The sequence below is a fragment of the Camelus bactrianus genome, chromosome 18 (assembly GCF_048773025.1).
Source record: "Camelus bactrianus isolate YW-2024 breed Bactrian camel chromosome 18, ASM4877302v1, whole genome shotgun sequence".
Lineage (NCBI taxonomy): Eukaryota > Metazoa > Chordata > Mammalia > Artiodactyla > Camelidae > Camelus > Camelus bactrianus.
In genome coordinates, this window is record NC_133556.1 from 18003249 (window position 1) to 18027267 (window position 24019).

A 24019-nucleotide genomic window follows, 5' to 3' on the forward strand; every position below is an offset into this window, starting at 1 on the left:
TAAACTGGGGATAATTCTTCCCTTCTTACCTAGAGCTGTGGTTCTCAACCTGGGATGATTTTGCCACCCAGGGGGCCTTGGGCGATGTCTGGAGATATTTTTGGTTGTCGCACTTGGCAGGGGAAAGGGAGGCTTGCTACTGCCATCTAGTGGGGAGAGGCCAGGGATGCTGCTAAACATCCCACAGTGCACAGGACGGTCCCCCAGGACGAAGAGTTATCTGGTCCAAAATGTCAATAGTCCTGAGGTGGAGAAACCCTTAGCTAGAAAATAGTTTTCATCTCTACTGTGCTGCAGGATCACAGGGGAACTTGAAAAAATTCAGGTGCCCAGGCCCACACCCAGTAAGTCTGACCTCCGGGAATTTTAACGCGTAGCCAGCTTGGAGAATCACCCAGATGTGGAGGGTTTGGGGAGCACTAGATGAGCTGAAGCACAGAGTAGTATCTGGCCCCCAGAGACACTTAAGTCCGAGACCCCAGGATTATAGATTTTTGAGTCAGTGTGTGGTAGAGGTCACGGACATAAATGAGAGTAACACGCAAGGACAGTCATTAGGCAAAGCCACCCTGACCCCTGAAGTCGAGCTTCCTGGCGGCCCAAGGACCAAAGCACTGGTGTTATGAGCCTGTGCAGGTTTTGATTTTTTTTAAATGAGTGGCCGGTATTTTACCTTTTGGGAAATTCCACTTGGAAGTCTGCATTTCTGGACTTTCTCAGAAAATCAAAGCTCTGCCACCTGAGAGAGTCCCCTGGAGCTGGAGCTAAGTGCCAGCGGCCACGTGTGGACAGGGCCAGATCCTAGTCCTCACTGCCTCAAAGCTGGCCAGCTTCAGTCAGTTCTGTCACCCACCAGCCCTGGAGGTATGACGCTTGGAAACCCAAACTAGAGGCTCAGTGGGACAAAGATTTGGGATGAAAACCACGGGCCCCTTTCAATGGTGCAGAGTGTGAAGGAGCTGCCTCTTGGGAAGCCTTTTTGAGTCCTAGTCTGAACCAAATCTGCATCAGCCGCGGGAGATCCCAGCCAGGCAGGCTTCCCGGAGCAGAGGCCGCCTCCTTATGCCTTCCCCTCTGGCCCCCAGACCAGCGCGGTGGACATCTTCTCTGCAGGCTGCCTCTTCTACTACGTGCTTTCCGGGGGCAGCCACCCCTTCGGGGAGAGTCTTTACCGCCAGGCAAACATCCTCGCTGGGGCTCCCTGCCTGTCTCATCTGGAGGAAGAGGCCCATGGTGGGTGAAGGGGGGCCTAGGCTGGCGGAGGAGGGAGGAGGCTGGGCAGGGGCTGGGTGGGCCTGAAGCCATTCCTCCCTCTTGCACCTACAGACAAGGTCGTCGCCCGGAACCTGGTGGAGGCCATGCTGAGCCAGCCATCGCAGGCCCGCCCCTCTGCTCGCCAGGTGCTGGCCCACCCCTTCTTTTGGAGCAGAGCCAAGCAGCTACAGTTCTTCCAGGTCAGGAGGAAATCCTGGGAATGGCCCCAGAAAGCCCCAGGTTTGGGTCCTGAGCAGCAGGAAAGGGGAAGCCAGAGTGGCTGGAGGAAAAGAGATTTGTCTACCTGCTCCAGACAGCCCGGCTCCTTATCTAAACCATGACAGAGCCCAAACTCCTAAACGTTGCCACCTAGGCACTGCACAGTCTGCTTATTACCACTTTCGCAGCCCAGCTGCCCCTGGCGTGAGAATACTCCCCATTCCTTTCAGCCCTAGTTGTCACTCACGCTATTCCTGCCCCCACGGCCCATTGCACTTGTGTGACCTTGAACCTCAGTTTGCTTATCTGCAAAATGCGAACAGCACCTCCATCACAGGTTGGATTAGACCTGGCACAGTGCAAGAGAAACTGCACTCCACGGGCAGCAACAATCCTTATCCTAAACCTGAGCAGCTTTGGCTGCTCCACTCCCCCAGCCATAGGACACCCCTGGCCTGTGGCCTCCGACACTGGTCAGGAGGCTCAGGAGCTCTGTGGGTCCTAGGACGTCAGCGACTGGCTGGAGAAGGAGCCTGAGCAGGGACCCCTGGTGACGGCGCTGGAGGCAGGAGGTTCTGAAGTGGTCCGGAGCGACTGGCACAAGCACATCTCAGTGCCGCTGCAGACAGGTAGGGGCCAGAACCAGGTGGCCGGGAGGCCAAGGGGAGCTCAGTGGGGACAGCTGTGTCAGTGGTTTCCCTGCCCACAGATCTGAGAAGGTTCCGGTCGTATAAGGGGACTTCAGTGCGAGACCTGCTCCGCGCTGTGAGGAACAAGGTGCGTCCCAGGGCTCGGGTGGGGCCTGGATGGTGGGGAGGCTGGTCCAGCTGAGCCCGGGCCCTCTGCTCCAACCTCAGAAGCACCACTACAGGGAGCTCCCGGACGAGGTACGGCAGGCGCTGGGCCCCGTCCCCGACAGCTTCCTCCAGTACTTCACAGCCCGCTTCCCGCGGCTGCTGCTCCACACGTACCAGGCCATGAGGAGCTGCGCCTCCGAGAGCCTCTTCCTGCCCTACTACCCGCCGGCCTCGGGGGCCAGGGGGGCATGCCCAGGGGCTGCCGGGAGCTGAGCCCCCACCGTGGGCAGAACACCAGCGGAGGCTTGGCGGCCGGAGATGCCGGAGCCACGGTGCGGGCAGGGCCCAGGTGCGCGCGCCCCTCAGGGAACACAAGAAGAAAAGGAAGATTCACACGTGTTTAATGTATAAAGGCAAGGAAAGGACAGTCCCGAATCCAATAGCAATATTCTGTACAATTCATATGGTGGGGTTGAGAGGGACGGGGAGGAGGACACAGAACCCACACCGGAACATGTACAAAAATAACTTACACAGAGCAGGGATGCCGGCTTCGCCCCAGCCCCCAGGGCTGGGGGGCACGTTATACAGCAGCACCACGGGAGCTGACCAGCGTGGGGCCAGGTGCTGGTGGGGGAGAGGAAGGTGCCAGTCCTTGGTGGGGGTCGGGGGCTACGAGGAGGCCTTGAGGCGGTTGGTGGCGGACCGCGAGCTCAGCAGCTTGTCCACCATGGTGCGCGCGTAGCGCAGCCGGCTGGCCAGCTCCTTGGAGCAGCCATACTCCTCAAGGAGGCTCAGGCGGTACGTGCGGAAGTCCCGCTTCTCGTCGATGTAGGTCACGGCTGCCATCAGTGGGCACAAGATGAGTTTGGTGTGGTCCTGTGAGGGGAGGAGAGGAGGGCAATGGACAGACAGGGGGTTATCCGTGATTGAAGATACAGCTGCTGGTATGTGTGTTGGGGGGGGAGGGAAAGGACCCCAGCTGATTGGGGGGGTCCCACCCCACTTCACTCCCTCCTACTGCCTGCCACCAAAGACATGTCCCATGCCTCCCACTGCCCACCCAACTCCGTGGGCCCGCTGAGAGGCACAGATACCCCGCCCCAACTCCCCACGGCCCCGTTCACCTGCTGCTCACCTGGAAGAAATTGATCTGCACGCAGCCATTACTGAGGTGCAGGATGATGGCGCTGCGGGTGCGGAACCAGGTGCGCAGGTAGGGGAGCCGGGCTAGCTCATCACCTTCACGGGGCGTGATATTGGCACCCGCCTTCAGCAAGTGTTCGCTCATGTAGTTTCGGAAATACTTAAGGAGGGTGATCTGGGTGGAAAGCGAGGGAGGAAGCCGAGAGTTAGAGGCTGTCCCCTGGCACATCCCTCACTGCTGGCCACACCAGACCACCTGGGCCAGCCAGCGCTCACCTTCTTTATCAAGGAGTTGGGATGGGAGCTCACGGTGAGGTAAGACTCTGTGCCATCACGCTCGATGTACTGAAGGCTGTCCCCGTCATTGTAGAGGATAAGGCGTGTCGAGTCATTGAAGAGCACCCCCACGCTGTTGTCACACAGCTGATACCCTAGCAGTAGGTGGAGGGAAACCTCAGAAAGGGGGAGTGGGGAGCAGGGGGGCATTGGGAGCTGGAACTGGGAGGCCTGGGATGGAGACAGGAGAGTGTTGAGAGAAGAGGACTGGGAGCGCCGGTAATAACTCGAAGGGGCGCTAGGCCATTCCTGAGCCACCCACCCACCCCGGGAGAAACATACCGAGGCCGTACTTGTCCGAATAGTCCACCCACTTGCTGACCCAGAAGATGGGGATGCAGGCGGGATCCTCAGCCTCCTCTGGGGCAGAAACAGACAAGACAATTGGTCAGGACCAGCCTCTTGCCCTCTGGGGCCCCAGAGAAGAGCAAAGCAGGGCCTCTGCCAGCAACAAGCTCAGACAGGCAGCATTAAAGCAGCAAGTTACAGTGCAGAGCACCGAGTCCACTCCTGCATTCAGCTGACCCATTTATCAGGCCTGTTGTGTGCCAGGCACCGTCATGGGCACACTGAGCAATGACAGAAGCCCAGTCCTCACCGAGCTTGCATTCTGGCTCTAGGGACACAGACCGGTCAAAATATGGACAAAACATTTAAGTTACTTCTATCACAGTGAGAATCAGTGAGCTTTGAGTGATTAAAAAATTGTGAGAAGATAGACAGTTCGAGATACATGAAAATGTTATACTCCATGCATGCAACAATCCCTTCATTTAAATACAATAAATATGGAGACTGTAGAATATGTTGCTGAGAAATGTTATGGAGAAATGTAAGGCAGGTAAGGGGGAGAGGTGCTACGATGAGGGGCAGGGAAATGCTCGTGGAGGTGACACTGGAGCAGACACTTGAAGGAGGGGAGAGAGGGAGTCATGCAGACATCTGGAGGAAGCGCATGCCAGGACAAGGGAACAGTGTGAGCAAAAGCCCTGAGGTTGGAGCATGTCTGGGTCTGTTATTTCTCTTGTCTTGTATTCCTCTGTAAGCAATTCCCTGAGCAGAAGAACCGACAGGTGCAATGTATACACGTAGCACATGGTGGTGCTGGAAGATGGGGCACTTGTGGAGACAGAACAGATGAGTCAGAAAAAAGGAGGAGGGGGCCTTGGAGGGCCTGGGCCACTTGGCTCACTCATCTGGATTGTACTGCACAGGAAATGGGGGACGTAAAGGTGTCATGGAGATGGTGGCCCGGACAAGCCATGGGCACGCTGGGGCTGAGACCTCCCTGCCCTCTCCAGATGTCCCTGGCCCTCGGTGCCCACCTTGCCTCACCAGCCCCCGCTCCGAGGGCTTGGAGGCGTTGACGCTGTGGAGCTGCTGCAGCATGTCGCTGAGGTGGCAGTCAACCGCCTCACTGGTCTCCCGCACCACTGGCTCCTCTTTTTCCCGGGGACGCTCGGCCATGGGGTTCTCCATGCCTGGGAAGATGAGACACGGTCGTTAGCTGGGCACAGAGGCTGCAGGCTGGGAGGGCACGGGACCCCCTGCCACAGCTGGTACTGCCCCCAGAGAAAACTCTGCTGCCACTGCTTTGGGTAAACGGAGTCAGTGCCAGGTTATCATGTGGCAGTGCCTGGTACTCACTCACTGGTACCTCCAGGGCCAGGCCAACCCCTGTAGGAAGGCTTCCCGGCCACACACAGCCATAGAGCTTCAGATGCTCAGACCTCTGACCCAATGCAGGGCCCGGCAGGACACCTCTGCTCACTCAGGGAGACAGCTCAAAGGCACAAGCAGCTTGGAGCTGCCTGGCTTTAATCTAAGAATTAAAAGCATCTTCAGCAGCCAGGAAAATGGGAGGGCTCAGTAAATTGCAACTCATCAGCAAGATGGATTAAGCAGGCATTTGATGAAAATGTAAGAGATTTCCCCCCTAAAATTTTCTTTATGTACTTATATGTAACCAAAGTCTGAAAAGATACACACTGAAATTTTAACATTGATTGTATTTGGGTGGCAGAAGCATGGATGATTTTTATTGTCTTTATGCTTAATGTTTAATTCCTTCCCCACCAACATGTGCTAGTTCTCCTTGTATAATATGAAATTCTTAAAATTTTTTAAAGATCTGAATTTTCAACTAAAAAACAACTATGCTGTGATAAGGACTTAAGTGTGAAATGATAAGATGCTTAAGATTTGCTTTAAAAACTCTAGCAAAAAAGGGGGGGAGGAGTTGGAAAGGATAAAAGAAGTATGGGCAAATGTTCATTATCAAAAATGGATGCTGAATACGTGGGGATTCTTGTATTCCCAAAAAAGTTCTACTTTTGGGTGAGTTTTTAAAATATGTTTTATGTTCAAAAATTAAAACCAAAAGAAAAAAAGGCAATTATTAAAATAACAATATTATAGGATAGCTCTAAGAATAAATATCCCTGAGTCCATACATACATAAATATATAAACAAATAAATCAACGGGAGAGAAGTGACAGGTCTTCCTTATGGAAGGATTATAAGTAATAGATGTGGAAGGAGCAAGAAGGAAAAGTCACCAATAGAACACCGCAGTAATAACTGCTGCAGGCAAGGTCCACCCTGGATGCTAAGATCATTGGGTTTAAAGTTTGAGGAGAAACAGGATTGCCTCAAAGTAGCTCTCAACAAGGTACTAATTAATCACAAAGGAGAAAACAGCAACTCTGCAGTGGAGGCACCACCTTAAACAAGTGGTCACACCACAGTCAAAGGAAATATTAACATAACCAGTGAAAACGTCAAAAATCAAAGCCAAAAGAAAAAAGTAATCCTTAAAACAGCAGTATTATAACCCAAGCAAATGAACTGATGTATTACATTGGTGCTATATCCACAGAAAAATAAAGTATTTCAAATGGTTTGGGGTTTTTTTTTAAATATATTTTATAGGCAAATAAAACTGCAAGAAAATAAAATATTATTTCATAACAGTAACTACTTTTTATGTTGAAAATTTATGTATATAATGTAAGGAAACAAAGCTTTCAGTGTAAGAGAAAAGAAATACAAGTATAAAATTAAAGAAGTAAAAAAATCCTATAATAGTATATTTAAATCAGACACTTACAAATTACCAAAAGAAAAGTATTAATGCCATAGTGGAGAAAAAGATTGCTGTAAGACAGGATTACATCAATGTTATATTTCCCGAACTCGGTAACTGTGTCGTGCGCTGTGGTATGTAAAAGAAGCTCTGTTTTAGGAAATACACACTGAAGTGCTAAGTGGTAAAGACCAGGATGTATACAATTTACTATCAAATGGTTCAGAAAAAAAATTTATATAGATAGATAGATAGGAAAAGCAAATGTAAGTAATGTTAATTGGTGGAGAAAAGGGGATATAAGATACAGGAAGTTTCTGTCTATTACACTTTTTCATAATTTCAAATATCAAAATAAAATGTTAAAAAAAAATGTGAGTCAGAAATAGCAGCATAAACTCAAGGCTCCCTCCCTCCCAATTATTTATTTCCTAATTCTGTCTTCTGAAGACACCTCGAAACAATGACAATCCATGCAATGGGATGTGATTTTGTAAGAAAATGTCCATCCTTTTAAAGAGATGCCTACTGAAGTTTATGGGGGTAAAATGATAAAATATCTGGGATTAACTTCAAAAATATTTCAAAGGAACAAAAAAGGAGTGATGACACAAACATGACAAATCTTGGTAACTGCTGAGTCTGCTGGGGATGTGGGGGGTCCACTGCCTTGTACTTGAAATTTTTCATATTTTTTCCCAACGAACCACTCAAGGTGATAAGAATTTTTCAGGCATGGCATTCAGTCACTCTCATCTTCTGGGGCATGGTAAAGTCTGTCCTTCCTGCCAGAGCCCCAGGGAAGAAGGGCACTTTGCCACATGAGGATGGGGACCATGGATTCAAGGACTGCGGCCTGTCATAGTGGCCACCTGAGCTTTGAGGCCATCCATTCACACACCTGAAGCCTAGGCTCTCTCGGGGTCCCCTGTCTCCCCAGACCCTGGCTTACCTTTATTGAGGACTGTGAGAGGCTTCCGGCTGCTGGGATCCAGGCTGCTGGGAGCGATTGAAAACCTCGGTGGAATGGTGAGGCAGGTGACAGGGAGGCGCGCAGGGATATAGCCAGAAGTGAAAAACTCGTCATTGAGCAGCTCATGAATGGTTGGGCGAGCAGTGGGATCTGTCTGAAGCATCTTCTGGATGAGGGAGGCGGCCACGGGGTTGATGTGCTGGAGTGGAGTGGGAGAGCCATAAGCAGGACGTGATGGGGGACCCGAGTACCGCATTGCCACAAAGAAACTGTAGCCCCACTGCCCTGGCTTCAACTACGCCACGTTCAGTGGCTGTAAACAGGCCAAGTTCCCACGGTCAGCCTTCCCGCGTCACCAAGTGTCAGCCAAAGGTGCAAAAATGATCATTTCTCCTTCCTCTTGAAATTCAAGATTAATTTGAGGTCATTTTCCCCCAGAATTCGCTCCTGCATAATTTAAGTGGCTCACTACTAGAGCAGCACCTGAGAACACAGGCTCAGAGGTCATAAAGACTGGGTTTCAGTCCTGGTCCTGCCCCATAATGCTAGCTGTGACAACTAAGCTGACTTTCTGGGCCTCTGTATCTTTATCTATAAAATGGGGACACAGCACCAAGCCTGAAGCCCTGGGGAGGAGATTCAGCCTCGTGCAGGTTGGAAGAACAGTAACAGCCTGTCACCAACTGTGCACGTACTATGTGCCGGCAAAGGATTCTAAGCACTTCCTGTATATCACGTCATTTAGCCCTTACAAGAACACCCTTACAAATGAGGAAGCTAAGGCACAGGGAGGTTAAGTGCCTAAGAATACACAGCTAGAAAGTGGTGAAGCCAGCACCCACCGAGGTAGTCGGCTGCAGCACCCACACTCGGAACCGACTCTTTGTGACATTCTCCATCTGTCCTTATAGAGATCGGGCTCTGGGCTTCACACAAGGCAAGGACACCAAACTGGAAAGCAGCCGTGTGCCAGGCTGCTGCAGACCACCCCTTTCAATGCACTTACGTTGGTGGTTGTGAAAGCATACCACTTTGCACTCACAGTGGTTCATGATGCTGTGAGCACTTACTGTATGCACAGTGCTTTGGGGCAGTGACTCCGTTTTACAGATGGGAAACTGTAGTTCAGAAGAATCAGGCTGTTTGTCTGTTGTGATCTGTCTGCTAAGTGGCAGAGCCCATCTGAATCAAGACAGTCCACTTCCCAGGCGTGAGCAGCACCTCTACATCTTCCTCCTACTCCCTTCCCACCCCACCTCCTCTCTTTTTTTTTCTAACACATCTTTTGGGATATCTACCCAACCTTTGAGGATCTATAAACTCTCTCCCCAGGATAAAATGCTTTTGTGCACATATGTCAGCTTCTGTATGCAATTTCAGACATGGACCCTCTAAAGCTCTGTGACTGCCCCAGAGGTCGGGTTGACCTACCTCTGTCGCCAGGATATGGCTGAACTCAGTAAATAGCTTTGGAAGAAAAATAAATTTAAAATGTATTTAACCTTAAAATGTTTTTAGTCACCTTGGGGATACTGTACTCATTCTTCTTGATCCGGAGGTAGGTTTCTTTTAGGCAAGAGGTCTCAAAAGGCGGTTTGCCCACTAACAAGGTATACCTGTAAGCAAAAGGAGGGGTTTGGCTCAGGGCTCCCAGCCAAAATCCAGATGCAGGAGGAATCATCTCAGGGCCAGAACAGAGGCCAGGCATCCTCTGGACACTCATTCTGACTATGGAGCCTCTGAGGACAGCTCCAAGTCCCCTGAGCAGCCCCAGGAGCCCGGACACTGGTGGGAGGAACCCTCAGTAGGATACAGGTGATGAGATGGGATTCTCATGGAACAGTGACTTTTCAGCTCTAGTCTTCAGTAATCCAGGGCCCCAGAGGCTGCCAGCCAACACAAAACAGGTCAAATTGGGTAGGCCACCTGCTCCTACAGAGACAGCTCCACGGTTAATAGTTCTGTACTTAAGCCTGCAAGTTTTCATTTGAAAAAGCTCCACTGCAAAGAAGTGGGAAAGCTGTTGCTATGACTCATTTCTAACTCTCCAGGACCCAGGCCACAACAAAAAAGATAACACCTGAACAGGCCCAACTTCTGCCCACCACTCACCCAACCCTGATGACCCTGATTCAGACAGACCACAGGACCCCCTCCTGCCAGCTGTAACTCCTGGCCTAATTCCTCCTGCCCAATGCTGCTTGCTAGCTCAGTGGTTCTAATAGTTCCCTGTGTATGGAAATCACCAAGGGATGGTGTTAAAATCCGGATCCTGATCCAGCCTCCGTCCTGAGATCCTGCTTTTCTAACAAGTTCCTAGATGGTGCTGCTGCTGGTCTATGCACCACACTTTGAATATCAAGGGGCTAGAATGAGTTTGTGAAGATTCTCCCTCCCCTTCTTCCCCAGTCTCACAGCCCAGGCTGCAGGAGTCCTACAGGGTCCACCAGTGACAAGAAAAGATATGGAAATGAGGCTTCATTTTGGGGCATTCTAGCCTCTGGAGCAGCCTTTCCATAGGCAGAAAGCTCTACAGGATAAGGGCTGCCAGGTGAGATGTCCAAAAAGGCCCCTGCTGAGGCTCGGTGGGTCCTGAGACAACTTCCAACTTACATGATGCACCCAATGGACCACACGTCCACCTCGAAACTGTGCCCTTTCTTGCTCAGCACCTCAGGAGCTATGTAATTAGGTGTCCCGCACAGGGTCTTCTTCCGTTCCCCGTCATACTCGACTTTGGTTGCCAGTCCAAAATCCCCTGGGACAGAGGGAGGAAGAGGGGGTACTCAGACGCTAGCCTGTGTCATCTGTCAATGCAGACAGCTGGTTCAGGTGTAACCAACAAGAACCAGGGTCGTTTGATCCCTCAAGCCTCTAGTTCTTGTGTACAGCAAGCCTTGCCCAGGAATCCTCCCACCCTGCTGGCCCCAAGGAGGGGCCTTCCCAAGAACCCTCCTCACCCCCTCCCCTTAGAAAGGAGGGCTTTGCTCCTAAAAGGGATTTGATAGGGATAGCAAAACTCAAATGCAAGTAAATTTCAAAACTGCTACTTGGCAAGTCTGTGAGGAAGTGATAGGGAAGAGTAGGGACTGTGCCAAACCAGAAGGCATCTAAAGGGAACAGCTGCTCTTCAGTCCTGCAAAGAGCTGCCCTGAGGGAATGCTGTCCCTGTATATTCCCTGTACATGCTGTTTAAAAGGTGCTCCAAATCCAAAATTTTACATCAAGTTTCCGAATTTAAAAAATGAAAACAAATTCAAATTCTTAAAAGAAAACCATACTGTGTAGGAGCACACACACAAACACACAAATGCATCTGTGGGCAAGATACTCGCTTGTGGCTCTTTGTTTTAAATTTCTTTACTAGAGAGGATTCTAGAGGCAATCAACAGTCCAGATGTCCTACCATCCTCTTCCTCCCTTCCTTGTCTCCTTGCCATGTCCTCTCTCCCAGATCCTCCTCACTCCCACTTGCAGTGTCAAGTGCCCTGGAGGCCCAGCACCTCACCTATTTTCACCTCCAGATCCTCGTTCAGGAAGAGGTTGCCCAGCTTGAGGTCTCTGTGAATAACGCGGTTTTTGTGCAGGTATTGGCAGCCAAGGACGATCTGCCGCAGATAGTAGCGGGCCTCAGGCTCAGTGAGTGCTTTCCTCCGCTTGTGCAGCTCCAGGAGAGACTGGGCGGGGGGAAGGAAGGAGGAATGGGTAGTCGGTACTCAGGCCCAAGGTGGGGAGAGGGTGTCACTAGGTAAAGGCAGCCCATGGCCCCCATTCTTTCTCCAGGATAACGACGATCTAGGCTCTCCCCTAAGCCAGGCCACAGCCGTTGGCAGCACCTCTTCTACCACCAAGTCCCGTATCTGGGACCTCTCTCCCAGCCCCACTCCGGAAGCTCAGGGACCCCAATATCCCCGCCCCGGGCCTCGTCGCAGCAGCAGATCCCTTTCCTGACCCCCCTCCTCCCCGGAAGCTCCCAAGTCTGGCTCCAACCACCCTTTGCCTGACCCAACCCCACTCCGGAAGGTTCCGGTTCACAGTACCCCTTTCCTGGGACTCCTTCCTTAGCAACTCCGGAAGCCCTAGGGTTCATCAGCAGGGTTCTCCCATGACCCTCGCCTCCCCAACTCTGCCCAACTCCCGGCGTCCAGAAGCTGCCTTCCCTAGAGGCAACATGACCCGGGCTCCACCTAACCGGAACTACCCCCCCCCCCAACCGCGGCCCCGAGTGCCAAGCACCCTCTCTCTACCCGAGACCCTCTCCATCCCTACCTCGAGGTTCCCAGCACTTCCTCTCCAGCAGCTCCGAGACCTGAGGGCGCCCCTTCCCCAGCAGCTCCGGGTCTGGGCGCCCCAACCCCTACCCCCAGGCAGCTCCAGTCCCCCAGCAGTGACACTCACTCTCCGGCGGCAGAGCTCCAACACCACGAACACGAAGTCGTTGTCCTCGAAAAAGCCATGGAAGCCGACTACGTGCTGGTGGGCGAGGCTGCGGTGAATTGATATCTCCATGGACATCTTCTCCTTCTGATGCGGCTTGAGCAACAGCGACTTAGGCACGATCTTGCCCGCAAACACCTCCTTAGTATCCGCGTCCGAGATCTCGAAGCACTTGGCAAAGCCGCCCTTCCCCAGGAAGCGACCCCGCAGATAGCGCCGCCGACTGCGCGGGTCCACTAGGACCTCCGGGATCTCCTTCGCCTGCGGGGCAGCCGCCGGGGCCCCGGGAGCTGCAACTCCGGGGACCCCGGCTTTCCCTGGATCGGCTGGTGCCCGCGCCAGCTTCCCTGCAGTTGCCGCCGCACTCATGTTCCCAGAGTTGCTCAGCAGACCTAGCAGGGTCTGGACAGAGGATTGGCACCGCTCTGCCCCTCCTCGAATTCAAACGCGGCGCCGGGAACGTTACAAAAGCCTACGCGCTACTGATTGGCCGCGGGGATTTAAAATCCAAACCCGCCCGCCGCGCGGCACTATGGGAGCGCTCTGCTCCGCAGCCGCCTTTAAACTCGTATCCAGCCCAGGGGAGAAACTTGATTGACGGGTACTTGCGGACGGAAGACACGTGGGATGCCTGGGAAACCATACCCAGCGTGGGGAGGCGGGGACCCAGCCCCAGGAGATGGGGAGTTCAGGGTTTCTCCCTTTCTCTGCAGGGCAGCCGGGGAAACTCCGGCAGTTCACGTGCACCTCCTGCAGGAAGCTTTTCCTAGCTGCTTCCTCCACCCCCACCCCACCTTCTACTTTATAAACAGAACAGTGACCTGACAGCGCCAAGAGATAGCTTGGGAGAGCCGGAGCACCCGCCTCCGAAGTCATCAACTCTCTTCCAAAGTCACCCCAATAAACTAAAATCTAAGTTAAAAAAAGGATGCTTTCCAGGCAAATGCACCTTCATGGCAACCCCCCCTACTCCTCTCCTTCAAACAGCTGCTCCTGAGCCTCTCCAGATTACAGAGTAACGCTGCTCAAAGTATAGTTCAGAGACCACCAGCATCACCATCACCTGGGAGCCTGTTAGGAAGGCCAAGCTTCAGGCCGCACTGCAGATCTCCAACTCAGAATCTACCCAGTGATTCCTACGTATACTGAAGTTTGAGAAACACACTCCAGAGATCCCCATTCTGCAAGACAGTTGTCTGGCTGGGCCACTGATCTATTTCCCAGTGCCTAAAATAGTGGACCCTTGATGGTTTGGTAAGAGGGAAGGCTGGATGACAGAATGCCTGGCAAACTGGTAGGCCAAGGCCAAATTTGGCCTGCAGGGGTATTTTGTTTGGCCACCCACTTTTTAAAATTTAGATTAATTTATAGCACTCAAAAATCAAGAGAGCTCACATAAAAATTCAGATTTGTGGCTTTTCCTTAAAATACAAAACCCCAAAAAACAACTATTAGCTGTGGCAACTCTTTCCTACATACCTTCCCAGTATGCCAGAGTTCCCAGCTACCCTTCTTTGCCCATTTGCCTGTCTGGCTTCTGTAGATACTCAAGTGGCAACACTGCAATAGCAAATTATCCAAGTTAGAAACCCTTTAGCGTCTGTCATATCTTTGCTAGAACTCAGCAGAAATCAAAGAGATATATCTCTTTATCTGACTCCCAATAAACTGAAAGGCAGTGATGACATCTTTTCTATCCCATGTCCCAAGGTCCCAGCACAATGCCTGGTAAAAAGGAGTGATAAAAATGTTTGCTAAATAAAAAGGTTTTTTTTTAATTATTATTTTTTAATCCCTGTGGTGTGTAATATTCTGTTTTATCTTTTTATAAAGTTGAATCTATATACCAAAAAAGCATACCTGTCTTGGTTGTACAGCTCAGTGAATTCTCACAAACCAAAGACACCCCATGTAAACAGCACCCAGACTGAGAAAGGGAACACTACCAACATCCCAGAAGTCCCCCTTGTGCCCTGTGTTGGGGGCCCCAAGACCACGCCCCAATTTGATGATTCGCTAGGAGACCCACAGGACTCAGCATAGAGACCTACTTATAGAAGGCTATGATTAATCACAGCGAAAAGCTACAAACCAAAATCAGCAAAGGGAAAAGGTGCATAGGGCAAAATCCAGAGGAAACCAGCCCAAGCTTCCCCGAGTCCTCTCCCAGTGCAGTCCCACAGGCCACATGTAATTCCTCCAGCAATGAGCGTGACATGTGTGAAGTGCTGTCTACCAGGGATGCTCGTTAGAGACCCAGCACCAGGGCTTTTACTAGAGGCTGGTCACGCAGGCACCCTCTGCCTAGCACACGCCAAAATTTCAGGTTCCTGGAAGGAAAGCAGGTGTGCCACATAAACCACACCGTTTGCACAGTTTAGGCCCAGTGAGCAATGCTGATCATTTAGGGAATGGTGAGAACCTCCTGAAATCCAAGCACCCAGATGCCAGCCGAGGGCCAACCTTGCAAGTGGTCTTCCTAAGGAGAGCAGTCTCAGGCCTGCTTTCTTAGCTCTTTTCTGCACAGTCCACCCCCTTAGTCTCCGGCAAAGTCTTCTTTAGAGCAAAATTATCATCGGTAGGACCCCAAACAAAAGGATGAGACCAACCTGCAATATGATCTCAGTTATGCCGGTTAATGTAAATCCCACTAACCATAAAAGTTTATCTTAGAAAGCCAGGCGGCCTCCTCAGTTTCTGCATGACTCGTTTTTACCTGGCGCACGGCATTGACTCGGGCACAGCACAGCTGTGGCCGGTAAATTCAAGCTGACCTGAAGCCTTCCAGGGCTGAGGCAGCGTGGTGATAGGGCAGAGACGAGGTGCAATTCCAAAGGGTACATGTGATCACTGAAAACGAGTTCATGTTAGAATACCTCAACTAGAGCGTACGCTAAGCAGGCCGTACAGGTTATCAGGAACCCCCTCTACCGCACCCTCCACCGTGCAGCCTCCTGCCTTGGGGCCTCCTGCACAAGTCTCCAGTCCAGTCTGAGAAATTCATCCAGTCCTTAGCTTCTGAGAGATTGCCTGAAGACAGTCAGCTCCAAACAATTTTGCTTGTCCTGGAAACCAGGTTACTCAGCTCGTGATCTCGTGAGTGTGGGAGACACTGAAAGGTGTTCTGTATGGAAAGTGCAGGAGCCAGGCCCCTTCTATTGTCACATTCTCAGCACAGGGATGATCACAGGCTCAGCCATCCGAACCCAAAGCACTCTCATGCATGGAAAGGCAGCGCCAGGAGTTTTCCTTCATAAAGAGGAGAAAGCTTCCAGATCAGTTCTGACCAAGATCATAAACGTTCCCCCAAGCTCCCCAAAGCTCCCTAGGTGCCAGGTTTCTGTTTTTTCTCATTGTTACAAAATCAACATGCCCCAGAGATCAGCGATCCTAACTTTATATTTTTTCCATCACCTCTTATTCTCATCCAGGCCTTTCATCCAGAAGGGCTATATGTGAGAGGCACAGAAGTATTTTTGCAGATAAACATTTTAATACAAATGAACCAGAAAGACATATTCAGGAATTGATTTGGATAGGCTATGGGCTGAACTGTGTTTTTCCCAAATTTACATGTTGAAGTCCTAATGGCCAGTACCTCAGAATGTGACTGTACATGGAGATATGGCCTTTAAAGAGATGATTAAAGAAAAATGAGGCCATCCGGGTGGGCCCTAATCCAATATGACTGGTGTTCTTCTAAGAAGAGATTAGGACACAGACAACACAGAGAGACGACCCTGTGGAACACACCGTTGAGAAGGCTGCCATCTGCAAGGCAAGGAGAGAAGCCTTAGGAGAAACGTGCCGACCCCTTGATCTTGGACTTTAAGCCTCTAGAAGGAATGAGAAAACACATTTCTATTGGTGGCTTAAACACCAGCAAGCCACCACGTCTGTGCTATTTTGTTATAGCAGCCCTAACAAACTAATAAGAGGAAGAAATCCTGAATTTAAAAAATTTCGAAGTGGGTTTACATAACCTCCCACCCCTTTTATCCAGGGACAGCCTAGAAAAGATCAGTCCCTTTCTGGAGACAGCTACACTGAATAATCAACCTATCTTACTAAGGTGTGTATACAGGGAGAGGTGAGGAGGCAGAATCAAAGTCACAGGCTATCTGTAGCAAACTGCAACTAATCCAGAATGCTGAACACACCGGTCAGCAGCAGCCAGCCATCCCCCAGAGAAGGCCCAGAGCCTGATCTGTCAAAAGCGGGTGGAAGAGTCAGAGCCCCTGTGATGTGCCCTCCTCCTACTTGCAGCTTTTGGCAGGGATCACAAGTCAGGATGCAATTCACCTCGGCATCAGATATAAAGAGCTGATCAGCAGCTTGGTTTCAGATGGTCCCATCAGAGAACAGACGCTTTCCCATGGGCATCTGTACATGACCCAAGTGGTACAGCCAGCATCCACGATGTACGTTTTCATCATTTAGAGCCCTACTGGAGGGGTCCTAAACCTCCAGCGGTCCCAGCGTCTGCATCCTGTTCACGGAGCCTGTGTCTGCTTTCAGTTCAGCACAGCTTCTGCTGAGGCTGAAACAGTGCATGACAGCCAGTATCAGGGGTCAGCTTAGAGTCAGGTCCAGGCAACTAGGATCAGTGAATTTGGGGTTCCAAACAAGCCAGGTGCTTTTCTTCGGCAGCAGCAAAGGCATGCTGCAATGCCAGACAGCCATGGTCCACGTCCAAGCAGCAGCAAGGTTCCTTTTTATCTTGTCAGTCTTGGAGCCCAAACTGACCCACTCAAAAATATGTACATCAGACTAGACAGTCATCAGCTTCTAAGGGTCAGATATTTGATTTCAACAGGGGCTCATTAGCAATTTAACTGCTTTTTCAAATACAAATGTGTATTTCCATCCAGAGATTGCCTCTCTTTTCATGTCATCACCCTCTTTCCAGAGGCTCCAACAGACACAAGTCACAGCGAAAATCATTGGTTATGGAGACTTGTTCTGGTTCCAATATCCAAAGAATTTAAATTCCAACCCATCCACTGATGGCAAAAGCAAGGAAGCTGTATCCCACCAACACCTTCTTAATTTTATTTTATTCTTGCATGTTAGTTTGAGATGGTTCCTCTAGCATTTATGAAATTACAAGCATGTAATATTTTAAATCAATTTTATCATATACTCAGATACAATAGCCACAAAAGACAAAGGCATTTAAAAAAAAAAAAACTTCCCTTTTTTCTCTCATTACAAATTTACTCAACCCCCTGGCAGTAAATTCAGCACCTACAGGGTTATTGTTACAGGCCTGCAGTGTTCATTATTTTTGCACAGGCCCCCTTTCAGTAGCAACCCGCCAAGGGTATCCACTATCATATTTTAAGCAATTAAATAGAATTAAATTAAAAAAAAATTTAGAGTGTTTTTCATTTCATTCAAAGGCTTGTTGAGCACCTACTGCAACTGCAAGTGTGTTTTATTTATTCCATTAGGAATATTTACTTTAAAAATGATGAAGCATTAAAGAAACTGTAATTCCCTTTCATCCTTTAACAGCTGCTTTCACAGTCCCTTCTAGTCCTTGTCAATGTCGAGTTTCAGGTTTGCACGGCTGCAGCTGGGCCATGCTAAGCCAGTCCATCCGCACAGGACCAGCAATAGCAATGCTAACAACGAGCCCTTATGGACCCACTACACACCAGGCACGAGGCCAAGAGCTTTACAGAAATTATCTCTAATCCACCCAAAGACACCAGGAGAAAAGGACTACTATTCCCATTTTGAAGATGAGGAAATAAGTACCTCTGTATTCGGTTACTTGCCCAAGCTCAGGCAGTCAGGACGTGGTAGCAGAGCTTGAATTTCGACCCAACTCTGCTGACTCCAAAGCACACCTGTCTGCACATGGCCTCTCAGGCCCTTGTCTGTCTGGCAAGAACCAAATCCCAGACTCATCTGGTTCACTTGCTCACTCCCTCACTCCCTCCCTCCTACCAAAAAGCAATGTGATGTGTTGGTTAAACTCATGGACTAAAATAATCCTGATCTCAAATGCCAGCCCCACCCCTGACTAGCTGTGTGACCTCAGGAAAGTGACTTAACCTCTCTGTGCCTCAATTTCCAGGACTATAAATGAGGATAATTATAGCACTCATCTCCTAGGATTCTATCTAGGAGGTTATGTGCCTATCTCCTAAGGTTCTTGTGAAGAGATTCTATGAGCACAGTACTTCAAGTAGGACCAAGTACATGGTGGTGGTGATGGTGATGGTGGTGGTGGTTATTATTATTGAAATAAAAAGAACTTGTGCCTATTCCCAAGTTGCTTAAAGTCATCAACAGGCCTTTTCAGTTCCTGGGCTTCTCACATTTCCTTGTTCTCCCCTCTCCTCTGGCCACACTGCTTCCTCAGGCTTTTGCTACTTCCATCGGAAGTCACAAAGTGCACCCAGCAGACAGCAAAGGCCGAGATGAATGCAGCTGAAGAGACAAGTTGGTAGGACCAAGAACACCCACGGGCTTCAGAGCTAAGGTCTGAAGGCCAGAGAGGTGTGGATCCGTTCCCGTGTCTCTTTCTTGACTGATTATCATATGCACGAACCGTCTGCCTGACGCCCACTGGACTTGAAGATACAGAAAAGGCTATTTAGCCTCCTCAGGGAAGCTGGACGTCTGTGCTATCTCTTCTCACTTCAGGGTAAGGGTCAGAGCGCATAATAAAAGCAGGTGTGGCTGACCCACCAGCAGAAACTGCAGGAAAGCAAAGGACTAATTGACAGAGCAGCAAGTGTAGTCCTCAGGGCCAAGTGCTTGGCTGCGTAAAACATGGACTTTGCAGCCAGGGAAGACTTGGCTTTGATTCCCGCTCAGCCATTTATTAGCTATGTGACATCGGGCAAATTTACTTAACCTCTCTGAAGATTGGTTTCCTTGTCTATATAATGGGTTGTAAAAACCCCTACTTTTTTGACGGTTGGGAGGAGTAAACGTTTTCTAAGAAGTGCCTTGCACCCCCTAGATGCAAAGCAAGGACAGGTGATTTCTTTTCCCCATCTCCTCTTTATAGTGAACCAGTTATAAAGGGAAAGGTGGTCTTAATTTCATTTTAAATTTTTAAAAAATCTAGGAACGCTGCACCTTATAGGGTTTCACTTCCTAATAATAGTGGAAGGTCAACATAATAGTATAATACACCTAGTATGCTATAGGTGCCGCCGTCCTAATAATAGTAGTTGTACCACTTACCGAGCGCTCACCATGAGCCTGTACTCATGATTCTTATGTATGAATGCATTTAATCATCGTAACAACCCCGACACATCTTCCCCATTTTAAGGATGAGAAATCTGAGGTTACACAAGGCGAGATAACTCCCTGAAAGGCACAAGCAGTGCTGGGATTTGATCTGCCGCCCCCAGCACCCACACCCTTCCCTGCTAGGGTGACCCTCAAGACGGGCCCCTCAGGCCTCCATCAGAGAAGTCTACTTTGTTCCCTTGGCTAAGCTGTAAGATCCCTGCGGGCAGGGACTGGCTCTGTCTTACGCTCCACGAGGGCAGTGCCTGGCACTCAGTAGTGGCACAGTAAGTACTTGTGAAATGAATATACGAGTGACATAGCATGTGGTCAGGGCCCCCACTTCCTAGCCCTAAAGAGCAGCAAGTATATGTTCTACAAAAGCACAACCCCATCACTGGGGCTTTAGCAGGGTTTCAGTGAGCATGGACCTATGGCAACTGGTCCATGCTGGCAGGACATTTTGCTGACACCTGTTTTGAAACCACCAGACCACTGAACACAGTTTCAGCACTGCCATTTCAGGAGCCTCGCAGTTCCATAGAAGCTAACCCTAGGAGATCAGCCAGCTAGATCTGACCACGCACAGCAACCACCCAGTTTTGTTAGATGCAGTCTGTCCTGGAGAACAGTTGAGGGCAAGTCAGAACATGGCTGAGCTCTGCGTTCTGGACACCCTGAGGGCTCTCACCAGCCAGATCAAGATACCAAGAAAGGCCTCCCTAGCCAGCAAGATCCCTGCTTTATAGCTGAGAAACTGCCAAGGATGTGTTAACAGGAGCAATGTTTGTCTGATTCACTTCAAGTCTGCCATCACCCAGATGGGCCAGAGTGACTAAGAATGGGACTGTGGCCTGGGCTCTGAGTGAACTGGCTCATGCAGAAGTGACTAATTCAGAAGCCACCACAGATCCCAATCAACCACAAGGGCCCTGTGCAGCTACATGGAACAGAATCGGTCAACAGGAGGCTCACAAGTCAACCATTCAGCCTTGTTCCCGGCACCCAGGATCCTGCAACATAAAACTTATCTAGGGTAGGGTGGAAACTAGGGGAGAGGGACCCACATCCAGGTAATCACCCCATTAAGTATGTGCTGGATACCACAGGCTCATGCCTGCCCTCTTAGGAGCTCACAGCTAGCGTGGGCTCAGATAGGAACACAGGGACACAACTAGAATTCCACCTAGACGTTGACAAGGACCCCCCACACACACACACACACACCGGCAATAAGGTGCTAAGGGGTCCATGAGGAAGCAGTTTCAGGAAGAGGAGCACCTTCAAATGGCTCTTTATTGAACACCCTACTTTGGCTAAGCGACATCCTCTCTGTGCCGCTAATCCAGGCCCAGGTACCCCTCAGAAGGTACTCCCCAAGACCAAGAGTAATGAGGGATTGAGGGGATAAGGCTGGGCAGGGAGACGGAGAAAAGTGAAGATGTCCAGAGAAAGGGGAAGTTCTGAACTTGACACCCGATGATTCTTCCTGCCCAGCACCCATTCTTCTCCTCTTCACCCTCAGCTACCAAGTCTCAGTCCATGTGGGGTCACGCCCCAGGCCCAGCCAATCAGTGTGTTCCATCTTCCAGGCCACAGTGGTTACTTGAGTCTGGATACCTCCTTGATTTGGACCAGTGAGAGCCAGGTCCAGGGGTTTTATCAGGGAAGAGATCTTTCTATCAACACCTGAAGCTACAGGGTCACCTTGTAAAGCATTGAGAATGAAACCAGTTCACAAGAAAGCAGAGTCAAGAGCTGAAGAGAGACAGCTGCCTGCTGATGCTGTGGTCAGTCCTAGAATCCAGCCTGAAGCCACATCTAGACGTGGCCCTATCAGCTACATGAGCCAACTAGCCCCTCTGCCCTAACCATCCAAGGTCTCTTCCATCTGCCTGCTCTTCTGGGAGTATTATGAGGACAAAGAGATTTTCTTCTCTGGGGTAATAAAAGTAACCATCTGGTGATAGACTGTCCCTGGGGTGAGAGCCACCATGGAGACAGAGTCCAGCTGGCTTCTCCTAGGACACACACGACTGTCAACACACTTTCAAACCGTATCAGTCCACAATGATAGACTTGTTTACTATTTGTAATAGGTATTGTTTTTGTCTTCCCAGCACTCTGTTTTGGAAGTGGGCTTTGTTGTTTCTCCACCGTGGGGGGTTGGAGGAAAGGTCATGACCTGGATCGGGTTAATCACAGGGCCACACATCCTTGGCTACAGCGACTCATCCAAGAGGGCACGGGACTCCCGACAAACCAGTGAGAACCTTTCTCTGAGATTTTCCAAATTAGAACTGAAGGGAAGATACCTTTCTTTCAGGGTCCCCAAGCTGGGAGGATGCAAGTCTGGAGCTGTCAGCTGCCACGTGCCCCAGTGCATGGAGAAAGCCCAGTGGCAGCAGCAGAAAAGGAAGCCAACACCCAGGCCTGGGAGAGTCTGCTGGCTGTCTCCCAGCATCCATTCTCTCCCTCTCCTCTTTACTCCCAGAATCTCCTTCCTCAGACTCTTGGCTGCCCAACTAGACACTAAATTTACAGCCTCCCTTGCAGCTAAGCATGGCCATGTGACAAGATGGGAACCTGGGTGCCTGATGACATCATGGAGCCCAGCCACCTTCCTGCCCTGGACCCCATGCCTATTGCTGCACAGGTGAGAGAAATAACCTTCTACCTTATACTGAAATAAACTTTTGCCACTATATTTTGATGGTCTCTTTATTATAGCAGCCTGGTCTATACTTTTACTAAAGATGAAAAAGATATAAAAACAAAGAGCCCTGATGGGGTTTAAATCTCTAGGTATGGTTGTCCCTGCACTGATAATAGGTTATTACTTATGGAACGCTTCTAAGTGCCAGGAATTGTCCTTAATATCTACGTGTAGTACCTCATTAAATAAACTCTCCGGGGTGCTACTGTCCCTCCCATCATACAGCTTAGATGCGAGGGCACAGAGAGACTAAGTAACCTGCCCAAGGTTCATGTTACATGGCTCCTCAAGCTAGTCTTCTCCATGATTTGTTGTGTAAGCCAATAAAACCCCTTTTATGATTAAATTGGTTCAAGCTGGATTTCTGTCGCTTGCAACAAAGCATTCTAATTGGATTTTTGTCTAATCTAGTTTGTTTATTCCTTTACAGGATGCCAGCCATGTGGTACAGAATTGTAAGACACCATTTAATGGCTGCAAGCAAGACAGTTCTCCCAAGGGACCCGCTCCCATTTAACTAGTCAGATCACGACTGCAGCGACAAGACAACAGGGCACATGGCAAGGGGGCAGGCTTCTCGGAGGGGGCACTAGGCCTCCTCCTGCCTGTGGCAGACTTTGTCAGATGGTTCAGCCAATACTCGTTCCCAAGCCCCTTTTCCTTGCCTGCCTGAAAAACCTTTCTGTCTAGCAAGAGCCGGCCAGATGATCCGATTTTGGGACAATGACAGTTATTACAACATGGGGGGACTCCTGCACAGTGACTAAAGGTCCGGGCTCTAGGGCCAGGACGCCCGGATTCACCACCACATTAGCTGAATAAATCTGGGCCATTTACTTTACCCCCTGTTCCTTGGGAAGAAAAACTAGACCTACCCTGTAGTTATTGTGAGGATTAAAGGAATTAACAAAGGTAAAGGACTCAGAAGAGTACCTGGTCCATGGTAACACCATAAAGGTTAACCACTGCTGTTTTTATCACCTGTATGTGCCGAAATGGAACAATCTGGAAGATACGTTGTTAAGTCAAAGCAGTGAGGTGCAGAACAGCACATCTTGTGTGAGCTCGCATCTGCCTGAATGCAGAGAGGCTGGTGTGTACATGTATATCTGCTTGTGCCAAGTGCAGACGAGTCATTGGTAGGAGAGAGCAAAAACTGTCCTGAGTGGTTGCCTCTGGGATTCTGGATTCGGAAAATTTACTTCATTGTATGCCCCTTCTTTACTAACTGGATTGGAATCATGTATTTGAATTACTTAAAAAATTTTAAAAGATTCAAAAAAAACCACACATCCCACTTTCTCTTAATTTTAGTTGTTCACCAACAAAATGGACAGTCAAAAAATTATATGTCAGTTATATTTCAAAACAGCTGGGGAAAAAATAATTTAAAAAAGAAAAGGGACAGTGGGTCGCACAAGGTGGTAAGCCCCCTTTTGGAGGTATTCGAACCCAGGCTGGAGCGGGATCTGTCGGACACGCCCTGGAAGATCTCTCTAGTGAGAAAGAAGTTAGCCTAGGGTGCACCCAAGCTCTGCCATCTCCAAGACCCGCCTTTCAGTGGCACAAATGGAAAAGGGAGCTGAGGTGTATGGCTCCTCAAAAAGCTGCAACCATCACAGACTGCTGGTATCAGACAGGACGCATCAGACTGTCCCATCTTACCGGGGCAGGGCTGAAGAGAGTGGGTTGTGGAGCCAGACAGTCAAGCATGTGACTCCCGAGGCAGTCACTTCTTCACCATGTGGCTTGGACCGAGTGATCTAACATCTTCCAGTTTTTTCCTCATCTGTAAAAT

General features: G+C 49.9%; 2 protein-coding genes across 4 annotated transcripts in view; one reads left to right on the plus strand and one right to left on the minus strand.

Annotated features, from left to right (window-relative positions):
- ERN2 (endoplasmic reticulum to nucleus signaling 2) overlaps positions 1 to 2697 on the plus strand; it is a 17763-nt gene extending 15066 nt beyond the window's left edge. For all 3 annotated transcript variants that reach the window (XM_074346199.1, XM_074346201.1, XM_074346200.1), the window contains exons 18-22: positions 1086 to 1233; positions 1327 to 1454; positions 1979 to 2102; positions 2183 to 2250; positions 2331 to 2697. In XM_074346199.1, the coding sequence (XP_074202300.1) occupies positions 1086 to 1233; positions 1327 to 1454; positions 1979 to 2102; positions 2183 to 2250; positions 2331 to 2543 (681 nt within the window). In that variant the 3' untranslated portion in view covers positions 2544 to 2697. The remainder of the gene's footprint in view (positions 1 to 1085; positions 1234 to 1326; positions 1455 to 1978; positions 2103 to 2182; positions 2251 to 2330) is intronic.
- On the minus strand, positions 2655 to 24016 carry PLK1 (polo like kinase 1). Its single transcript, XM_010961008.3, has 10 exons — positions 12210 to 24016; positions 11320 to 11488; positions 10425 to 10569; positions 9334 to 9427; positions 7791 to 8010; positions 5078 to 5233; positions 4035 to 4112; positions 3693 to 3847; positions 3409 to 3591; positions 2655 to 3149 (listed from the first exon to the last, which is right to left on the minus strand). Exons 1-10 carry the CDS (start codon positions 12615 to 12617, stop codon positions 2943 to 2945), a joined length of 1815 nt encoding a protein of 604 aa, XP_010959310.1. The 5' UTR covers positions 12618 to 24016; the 3' UTR covers positions 2655 to 2942.
- Positions 24017 to 24019: the final 3 nt, after the last annotated feature.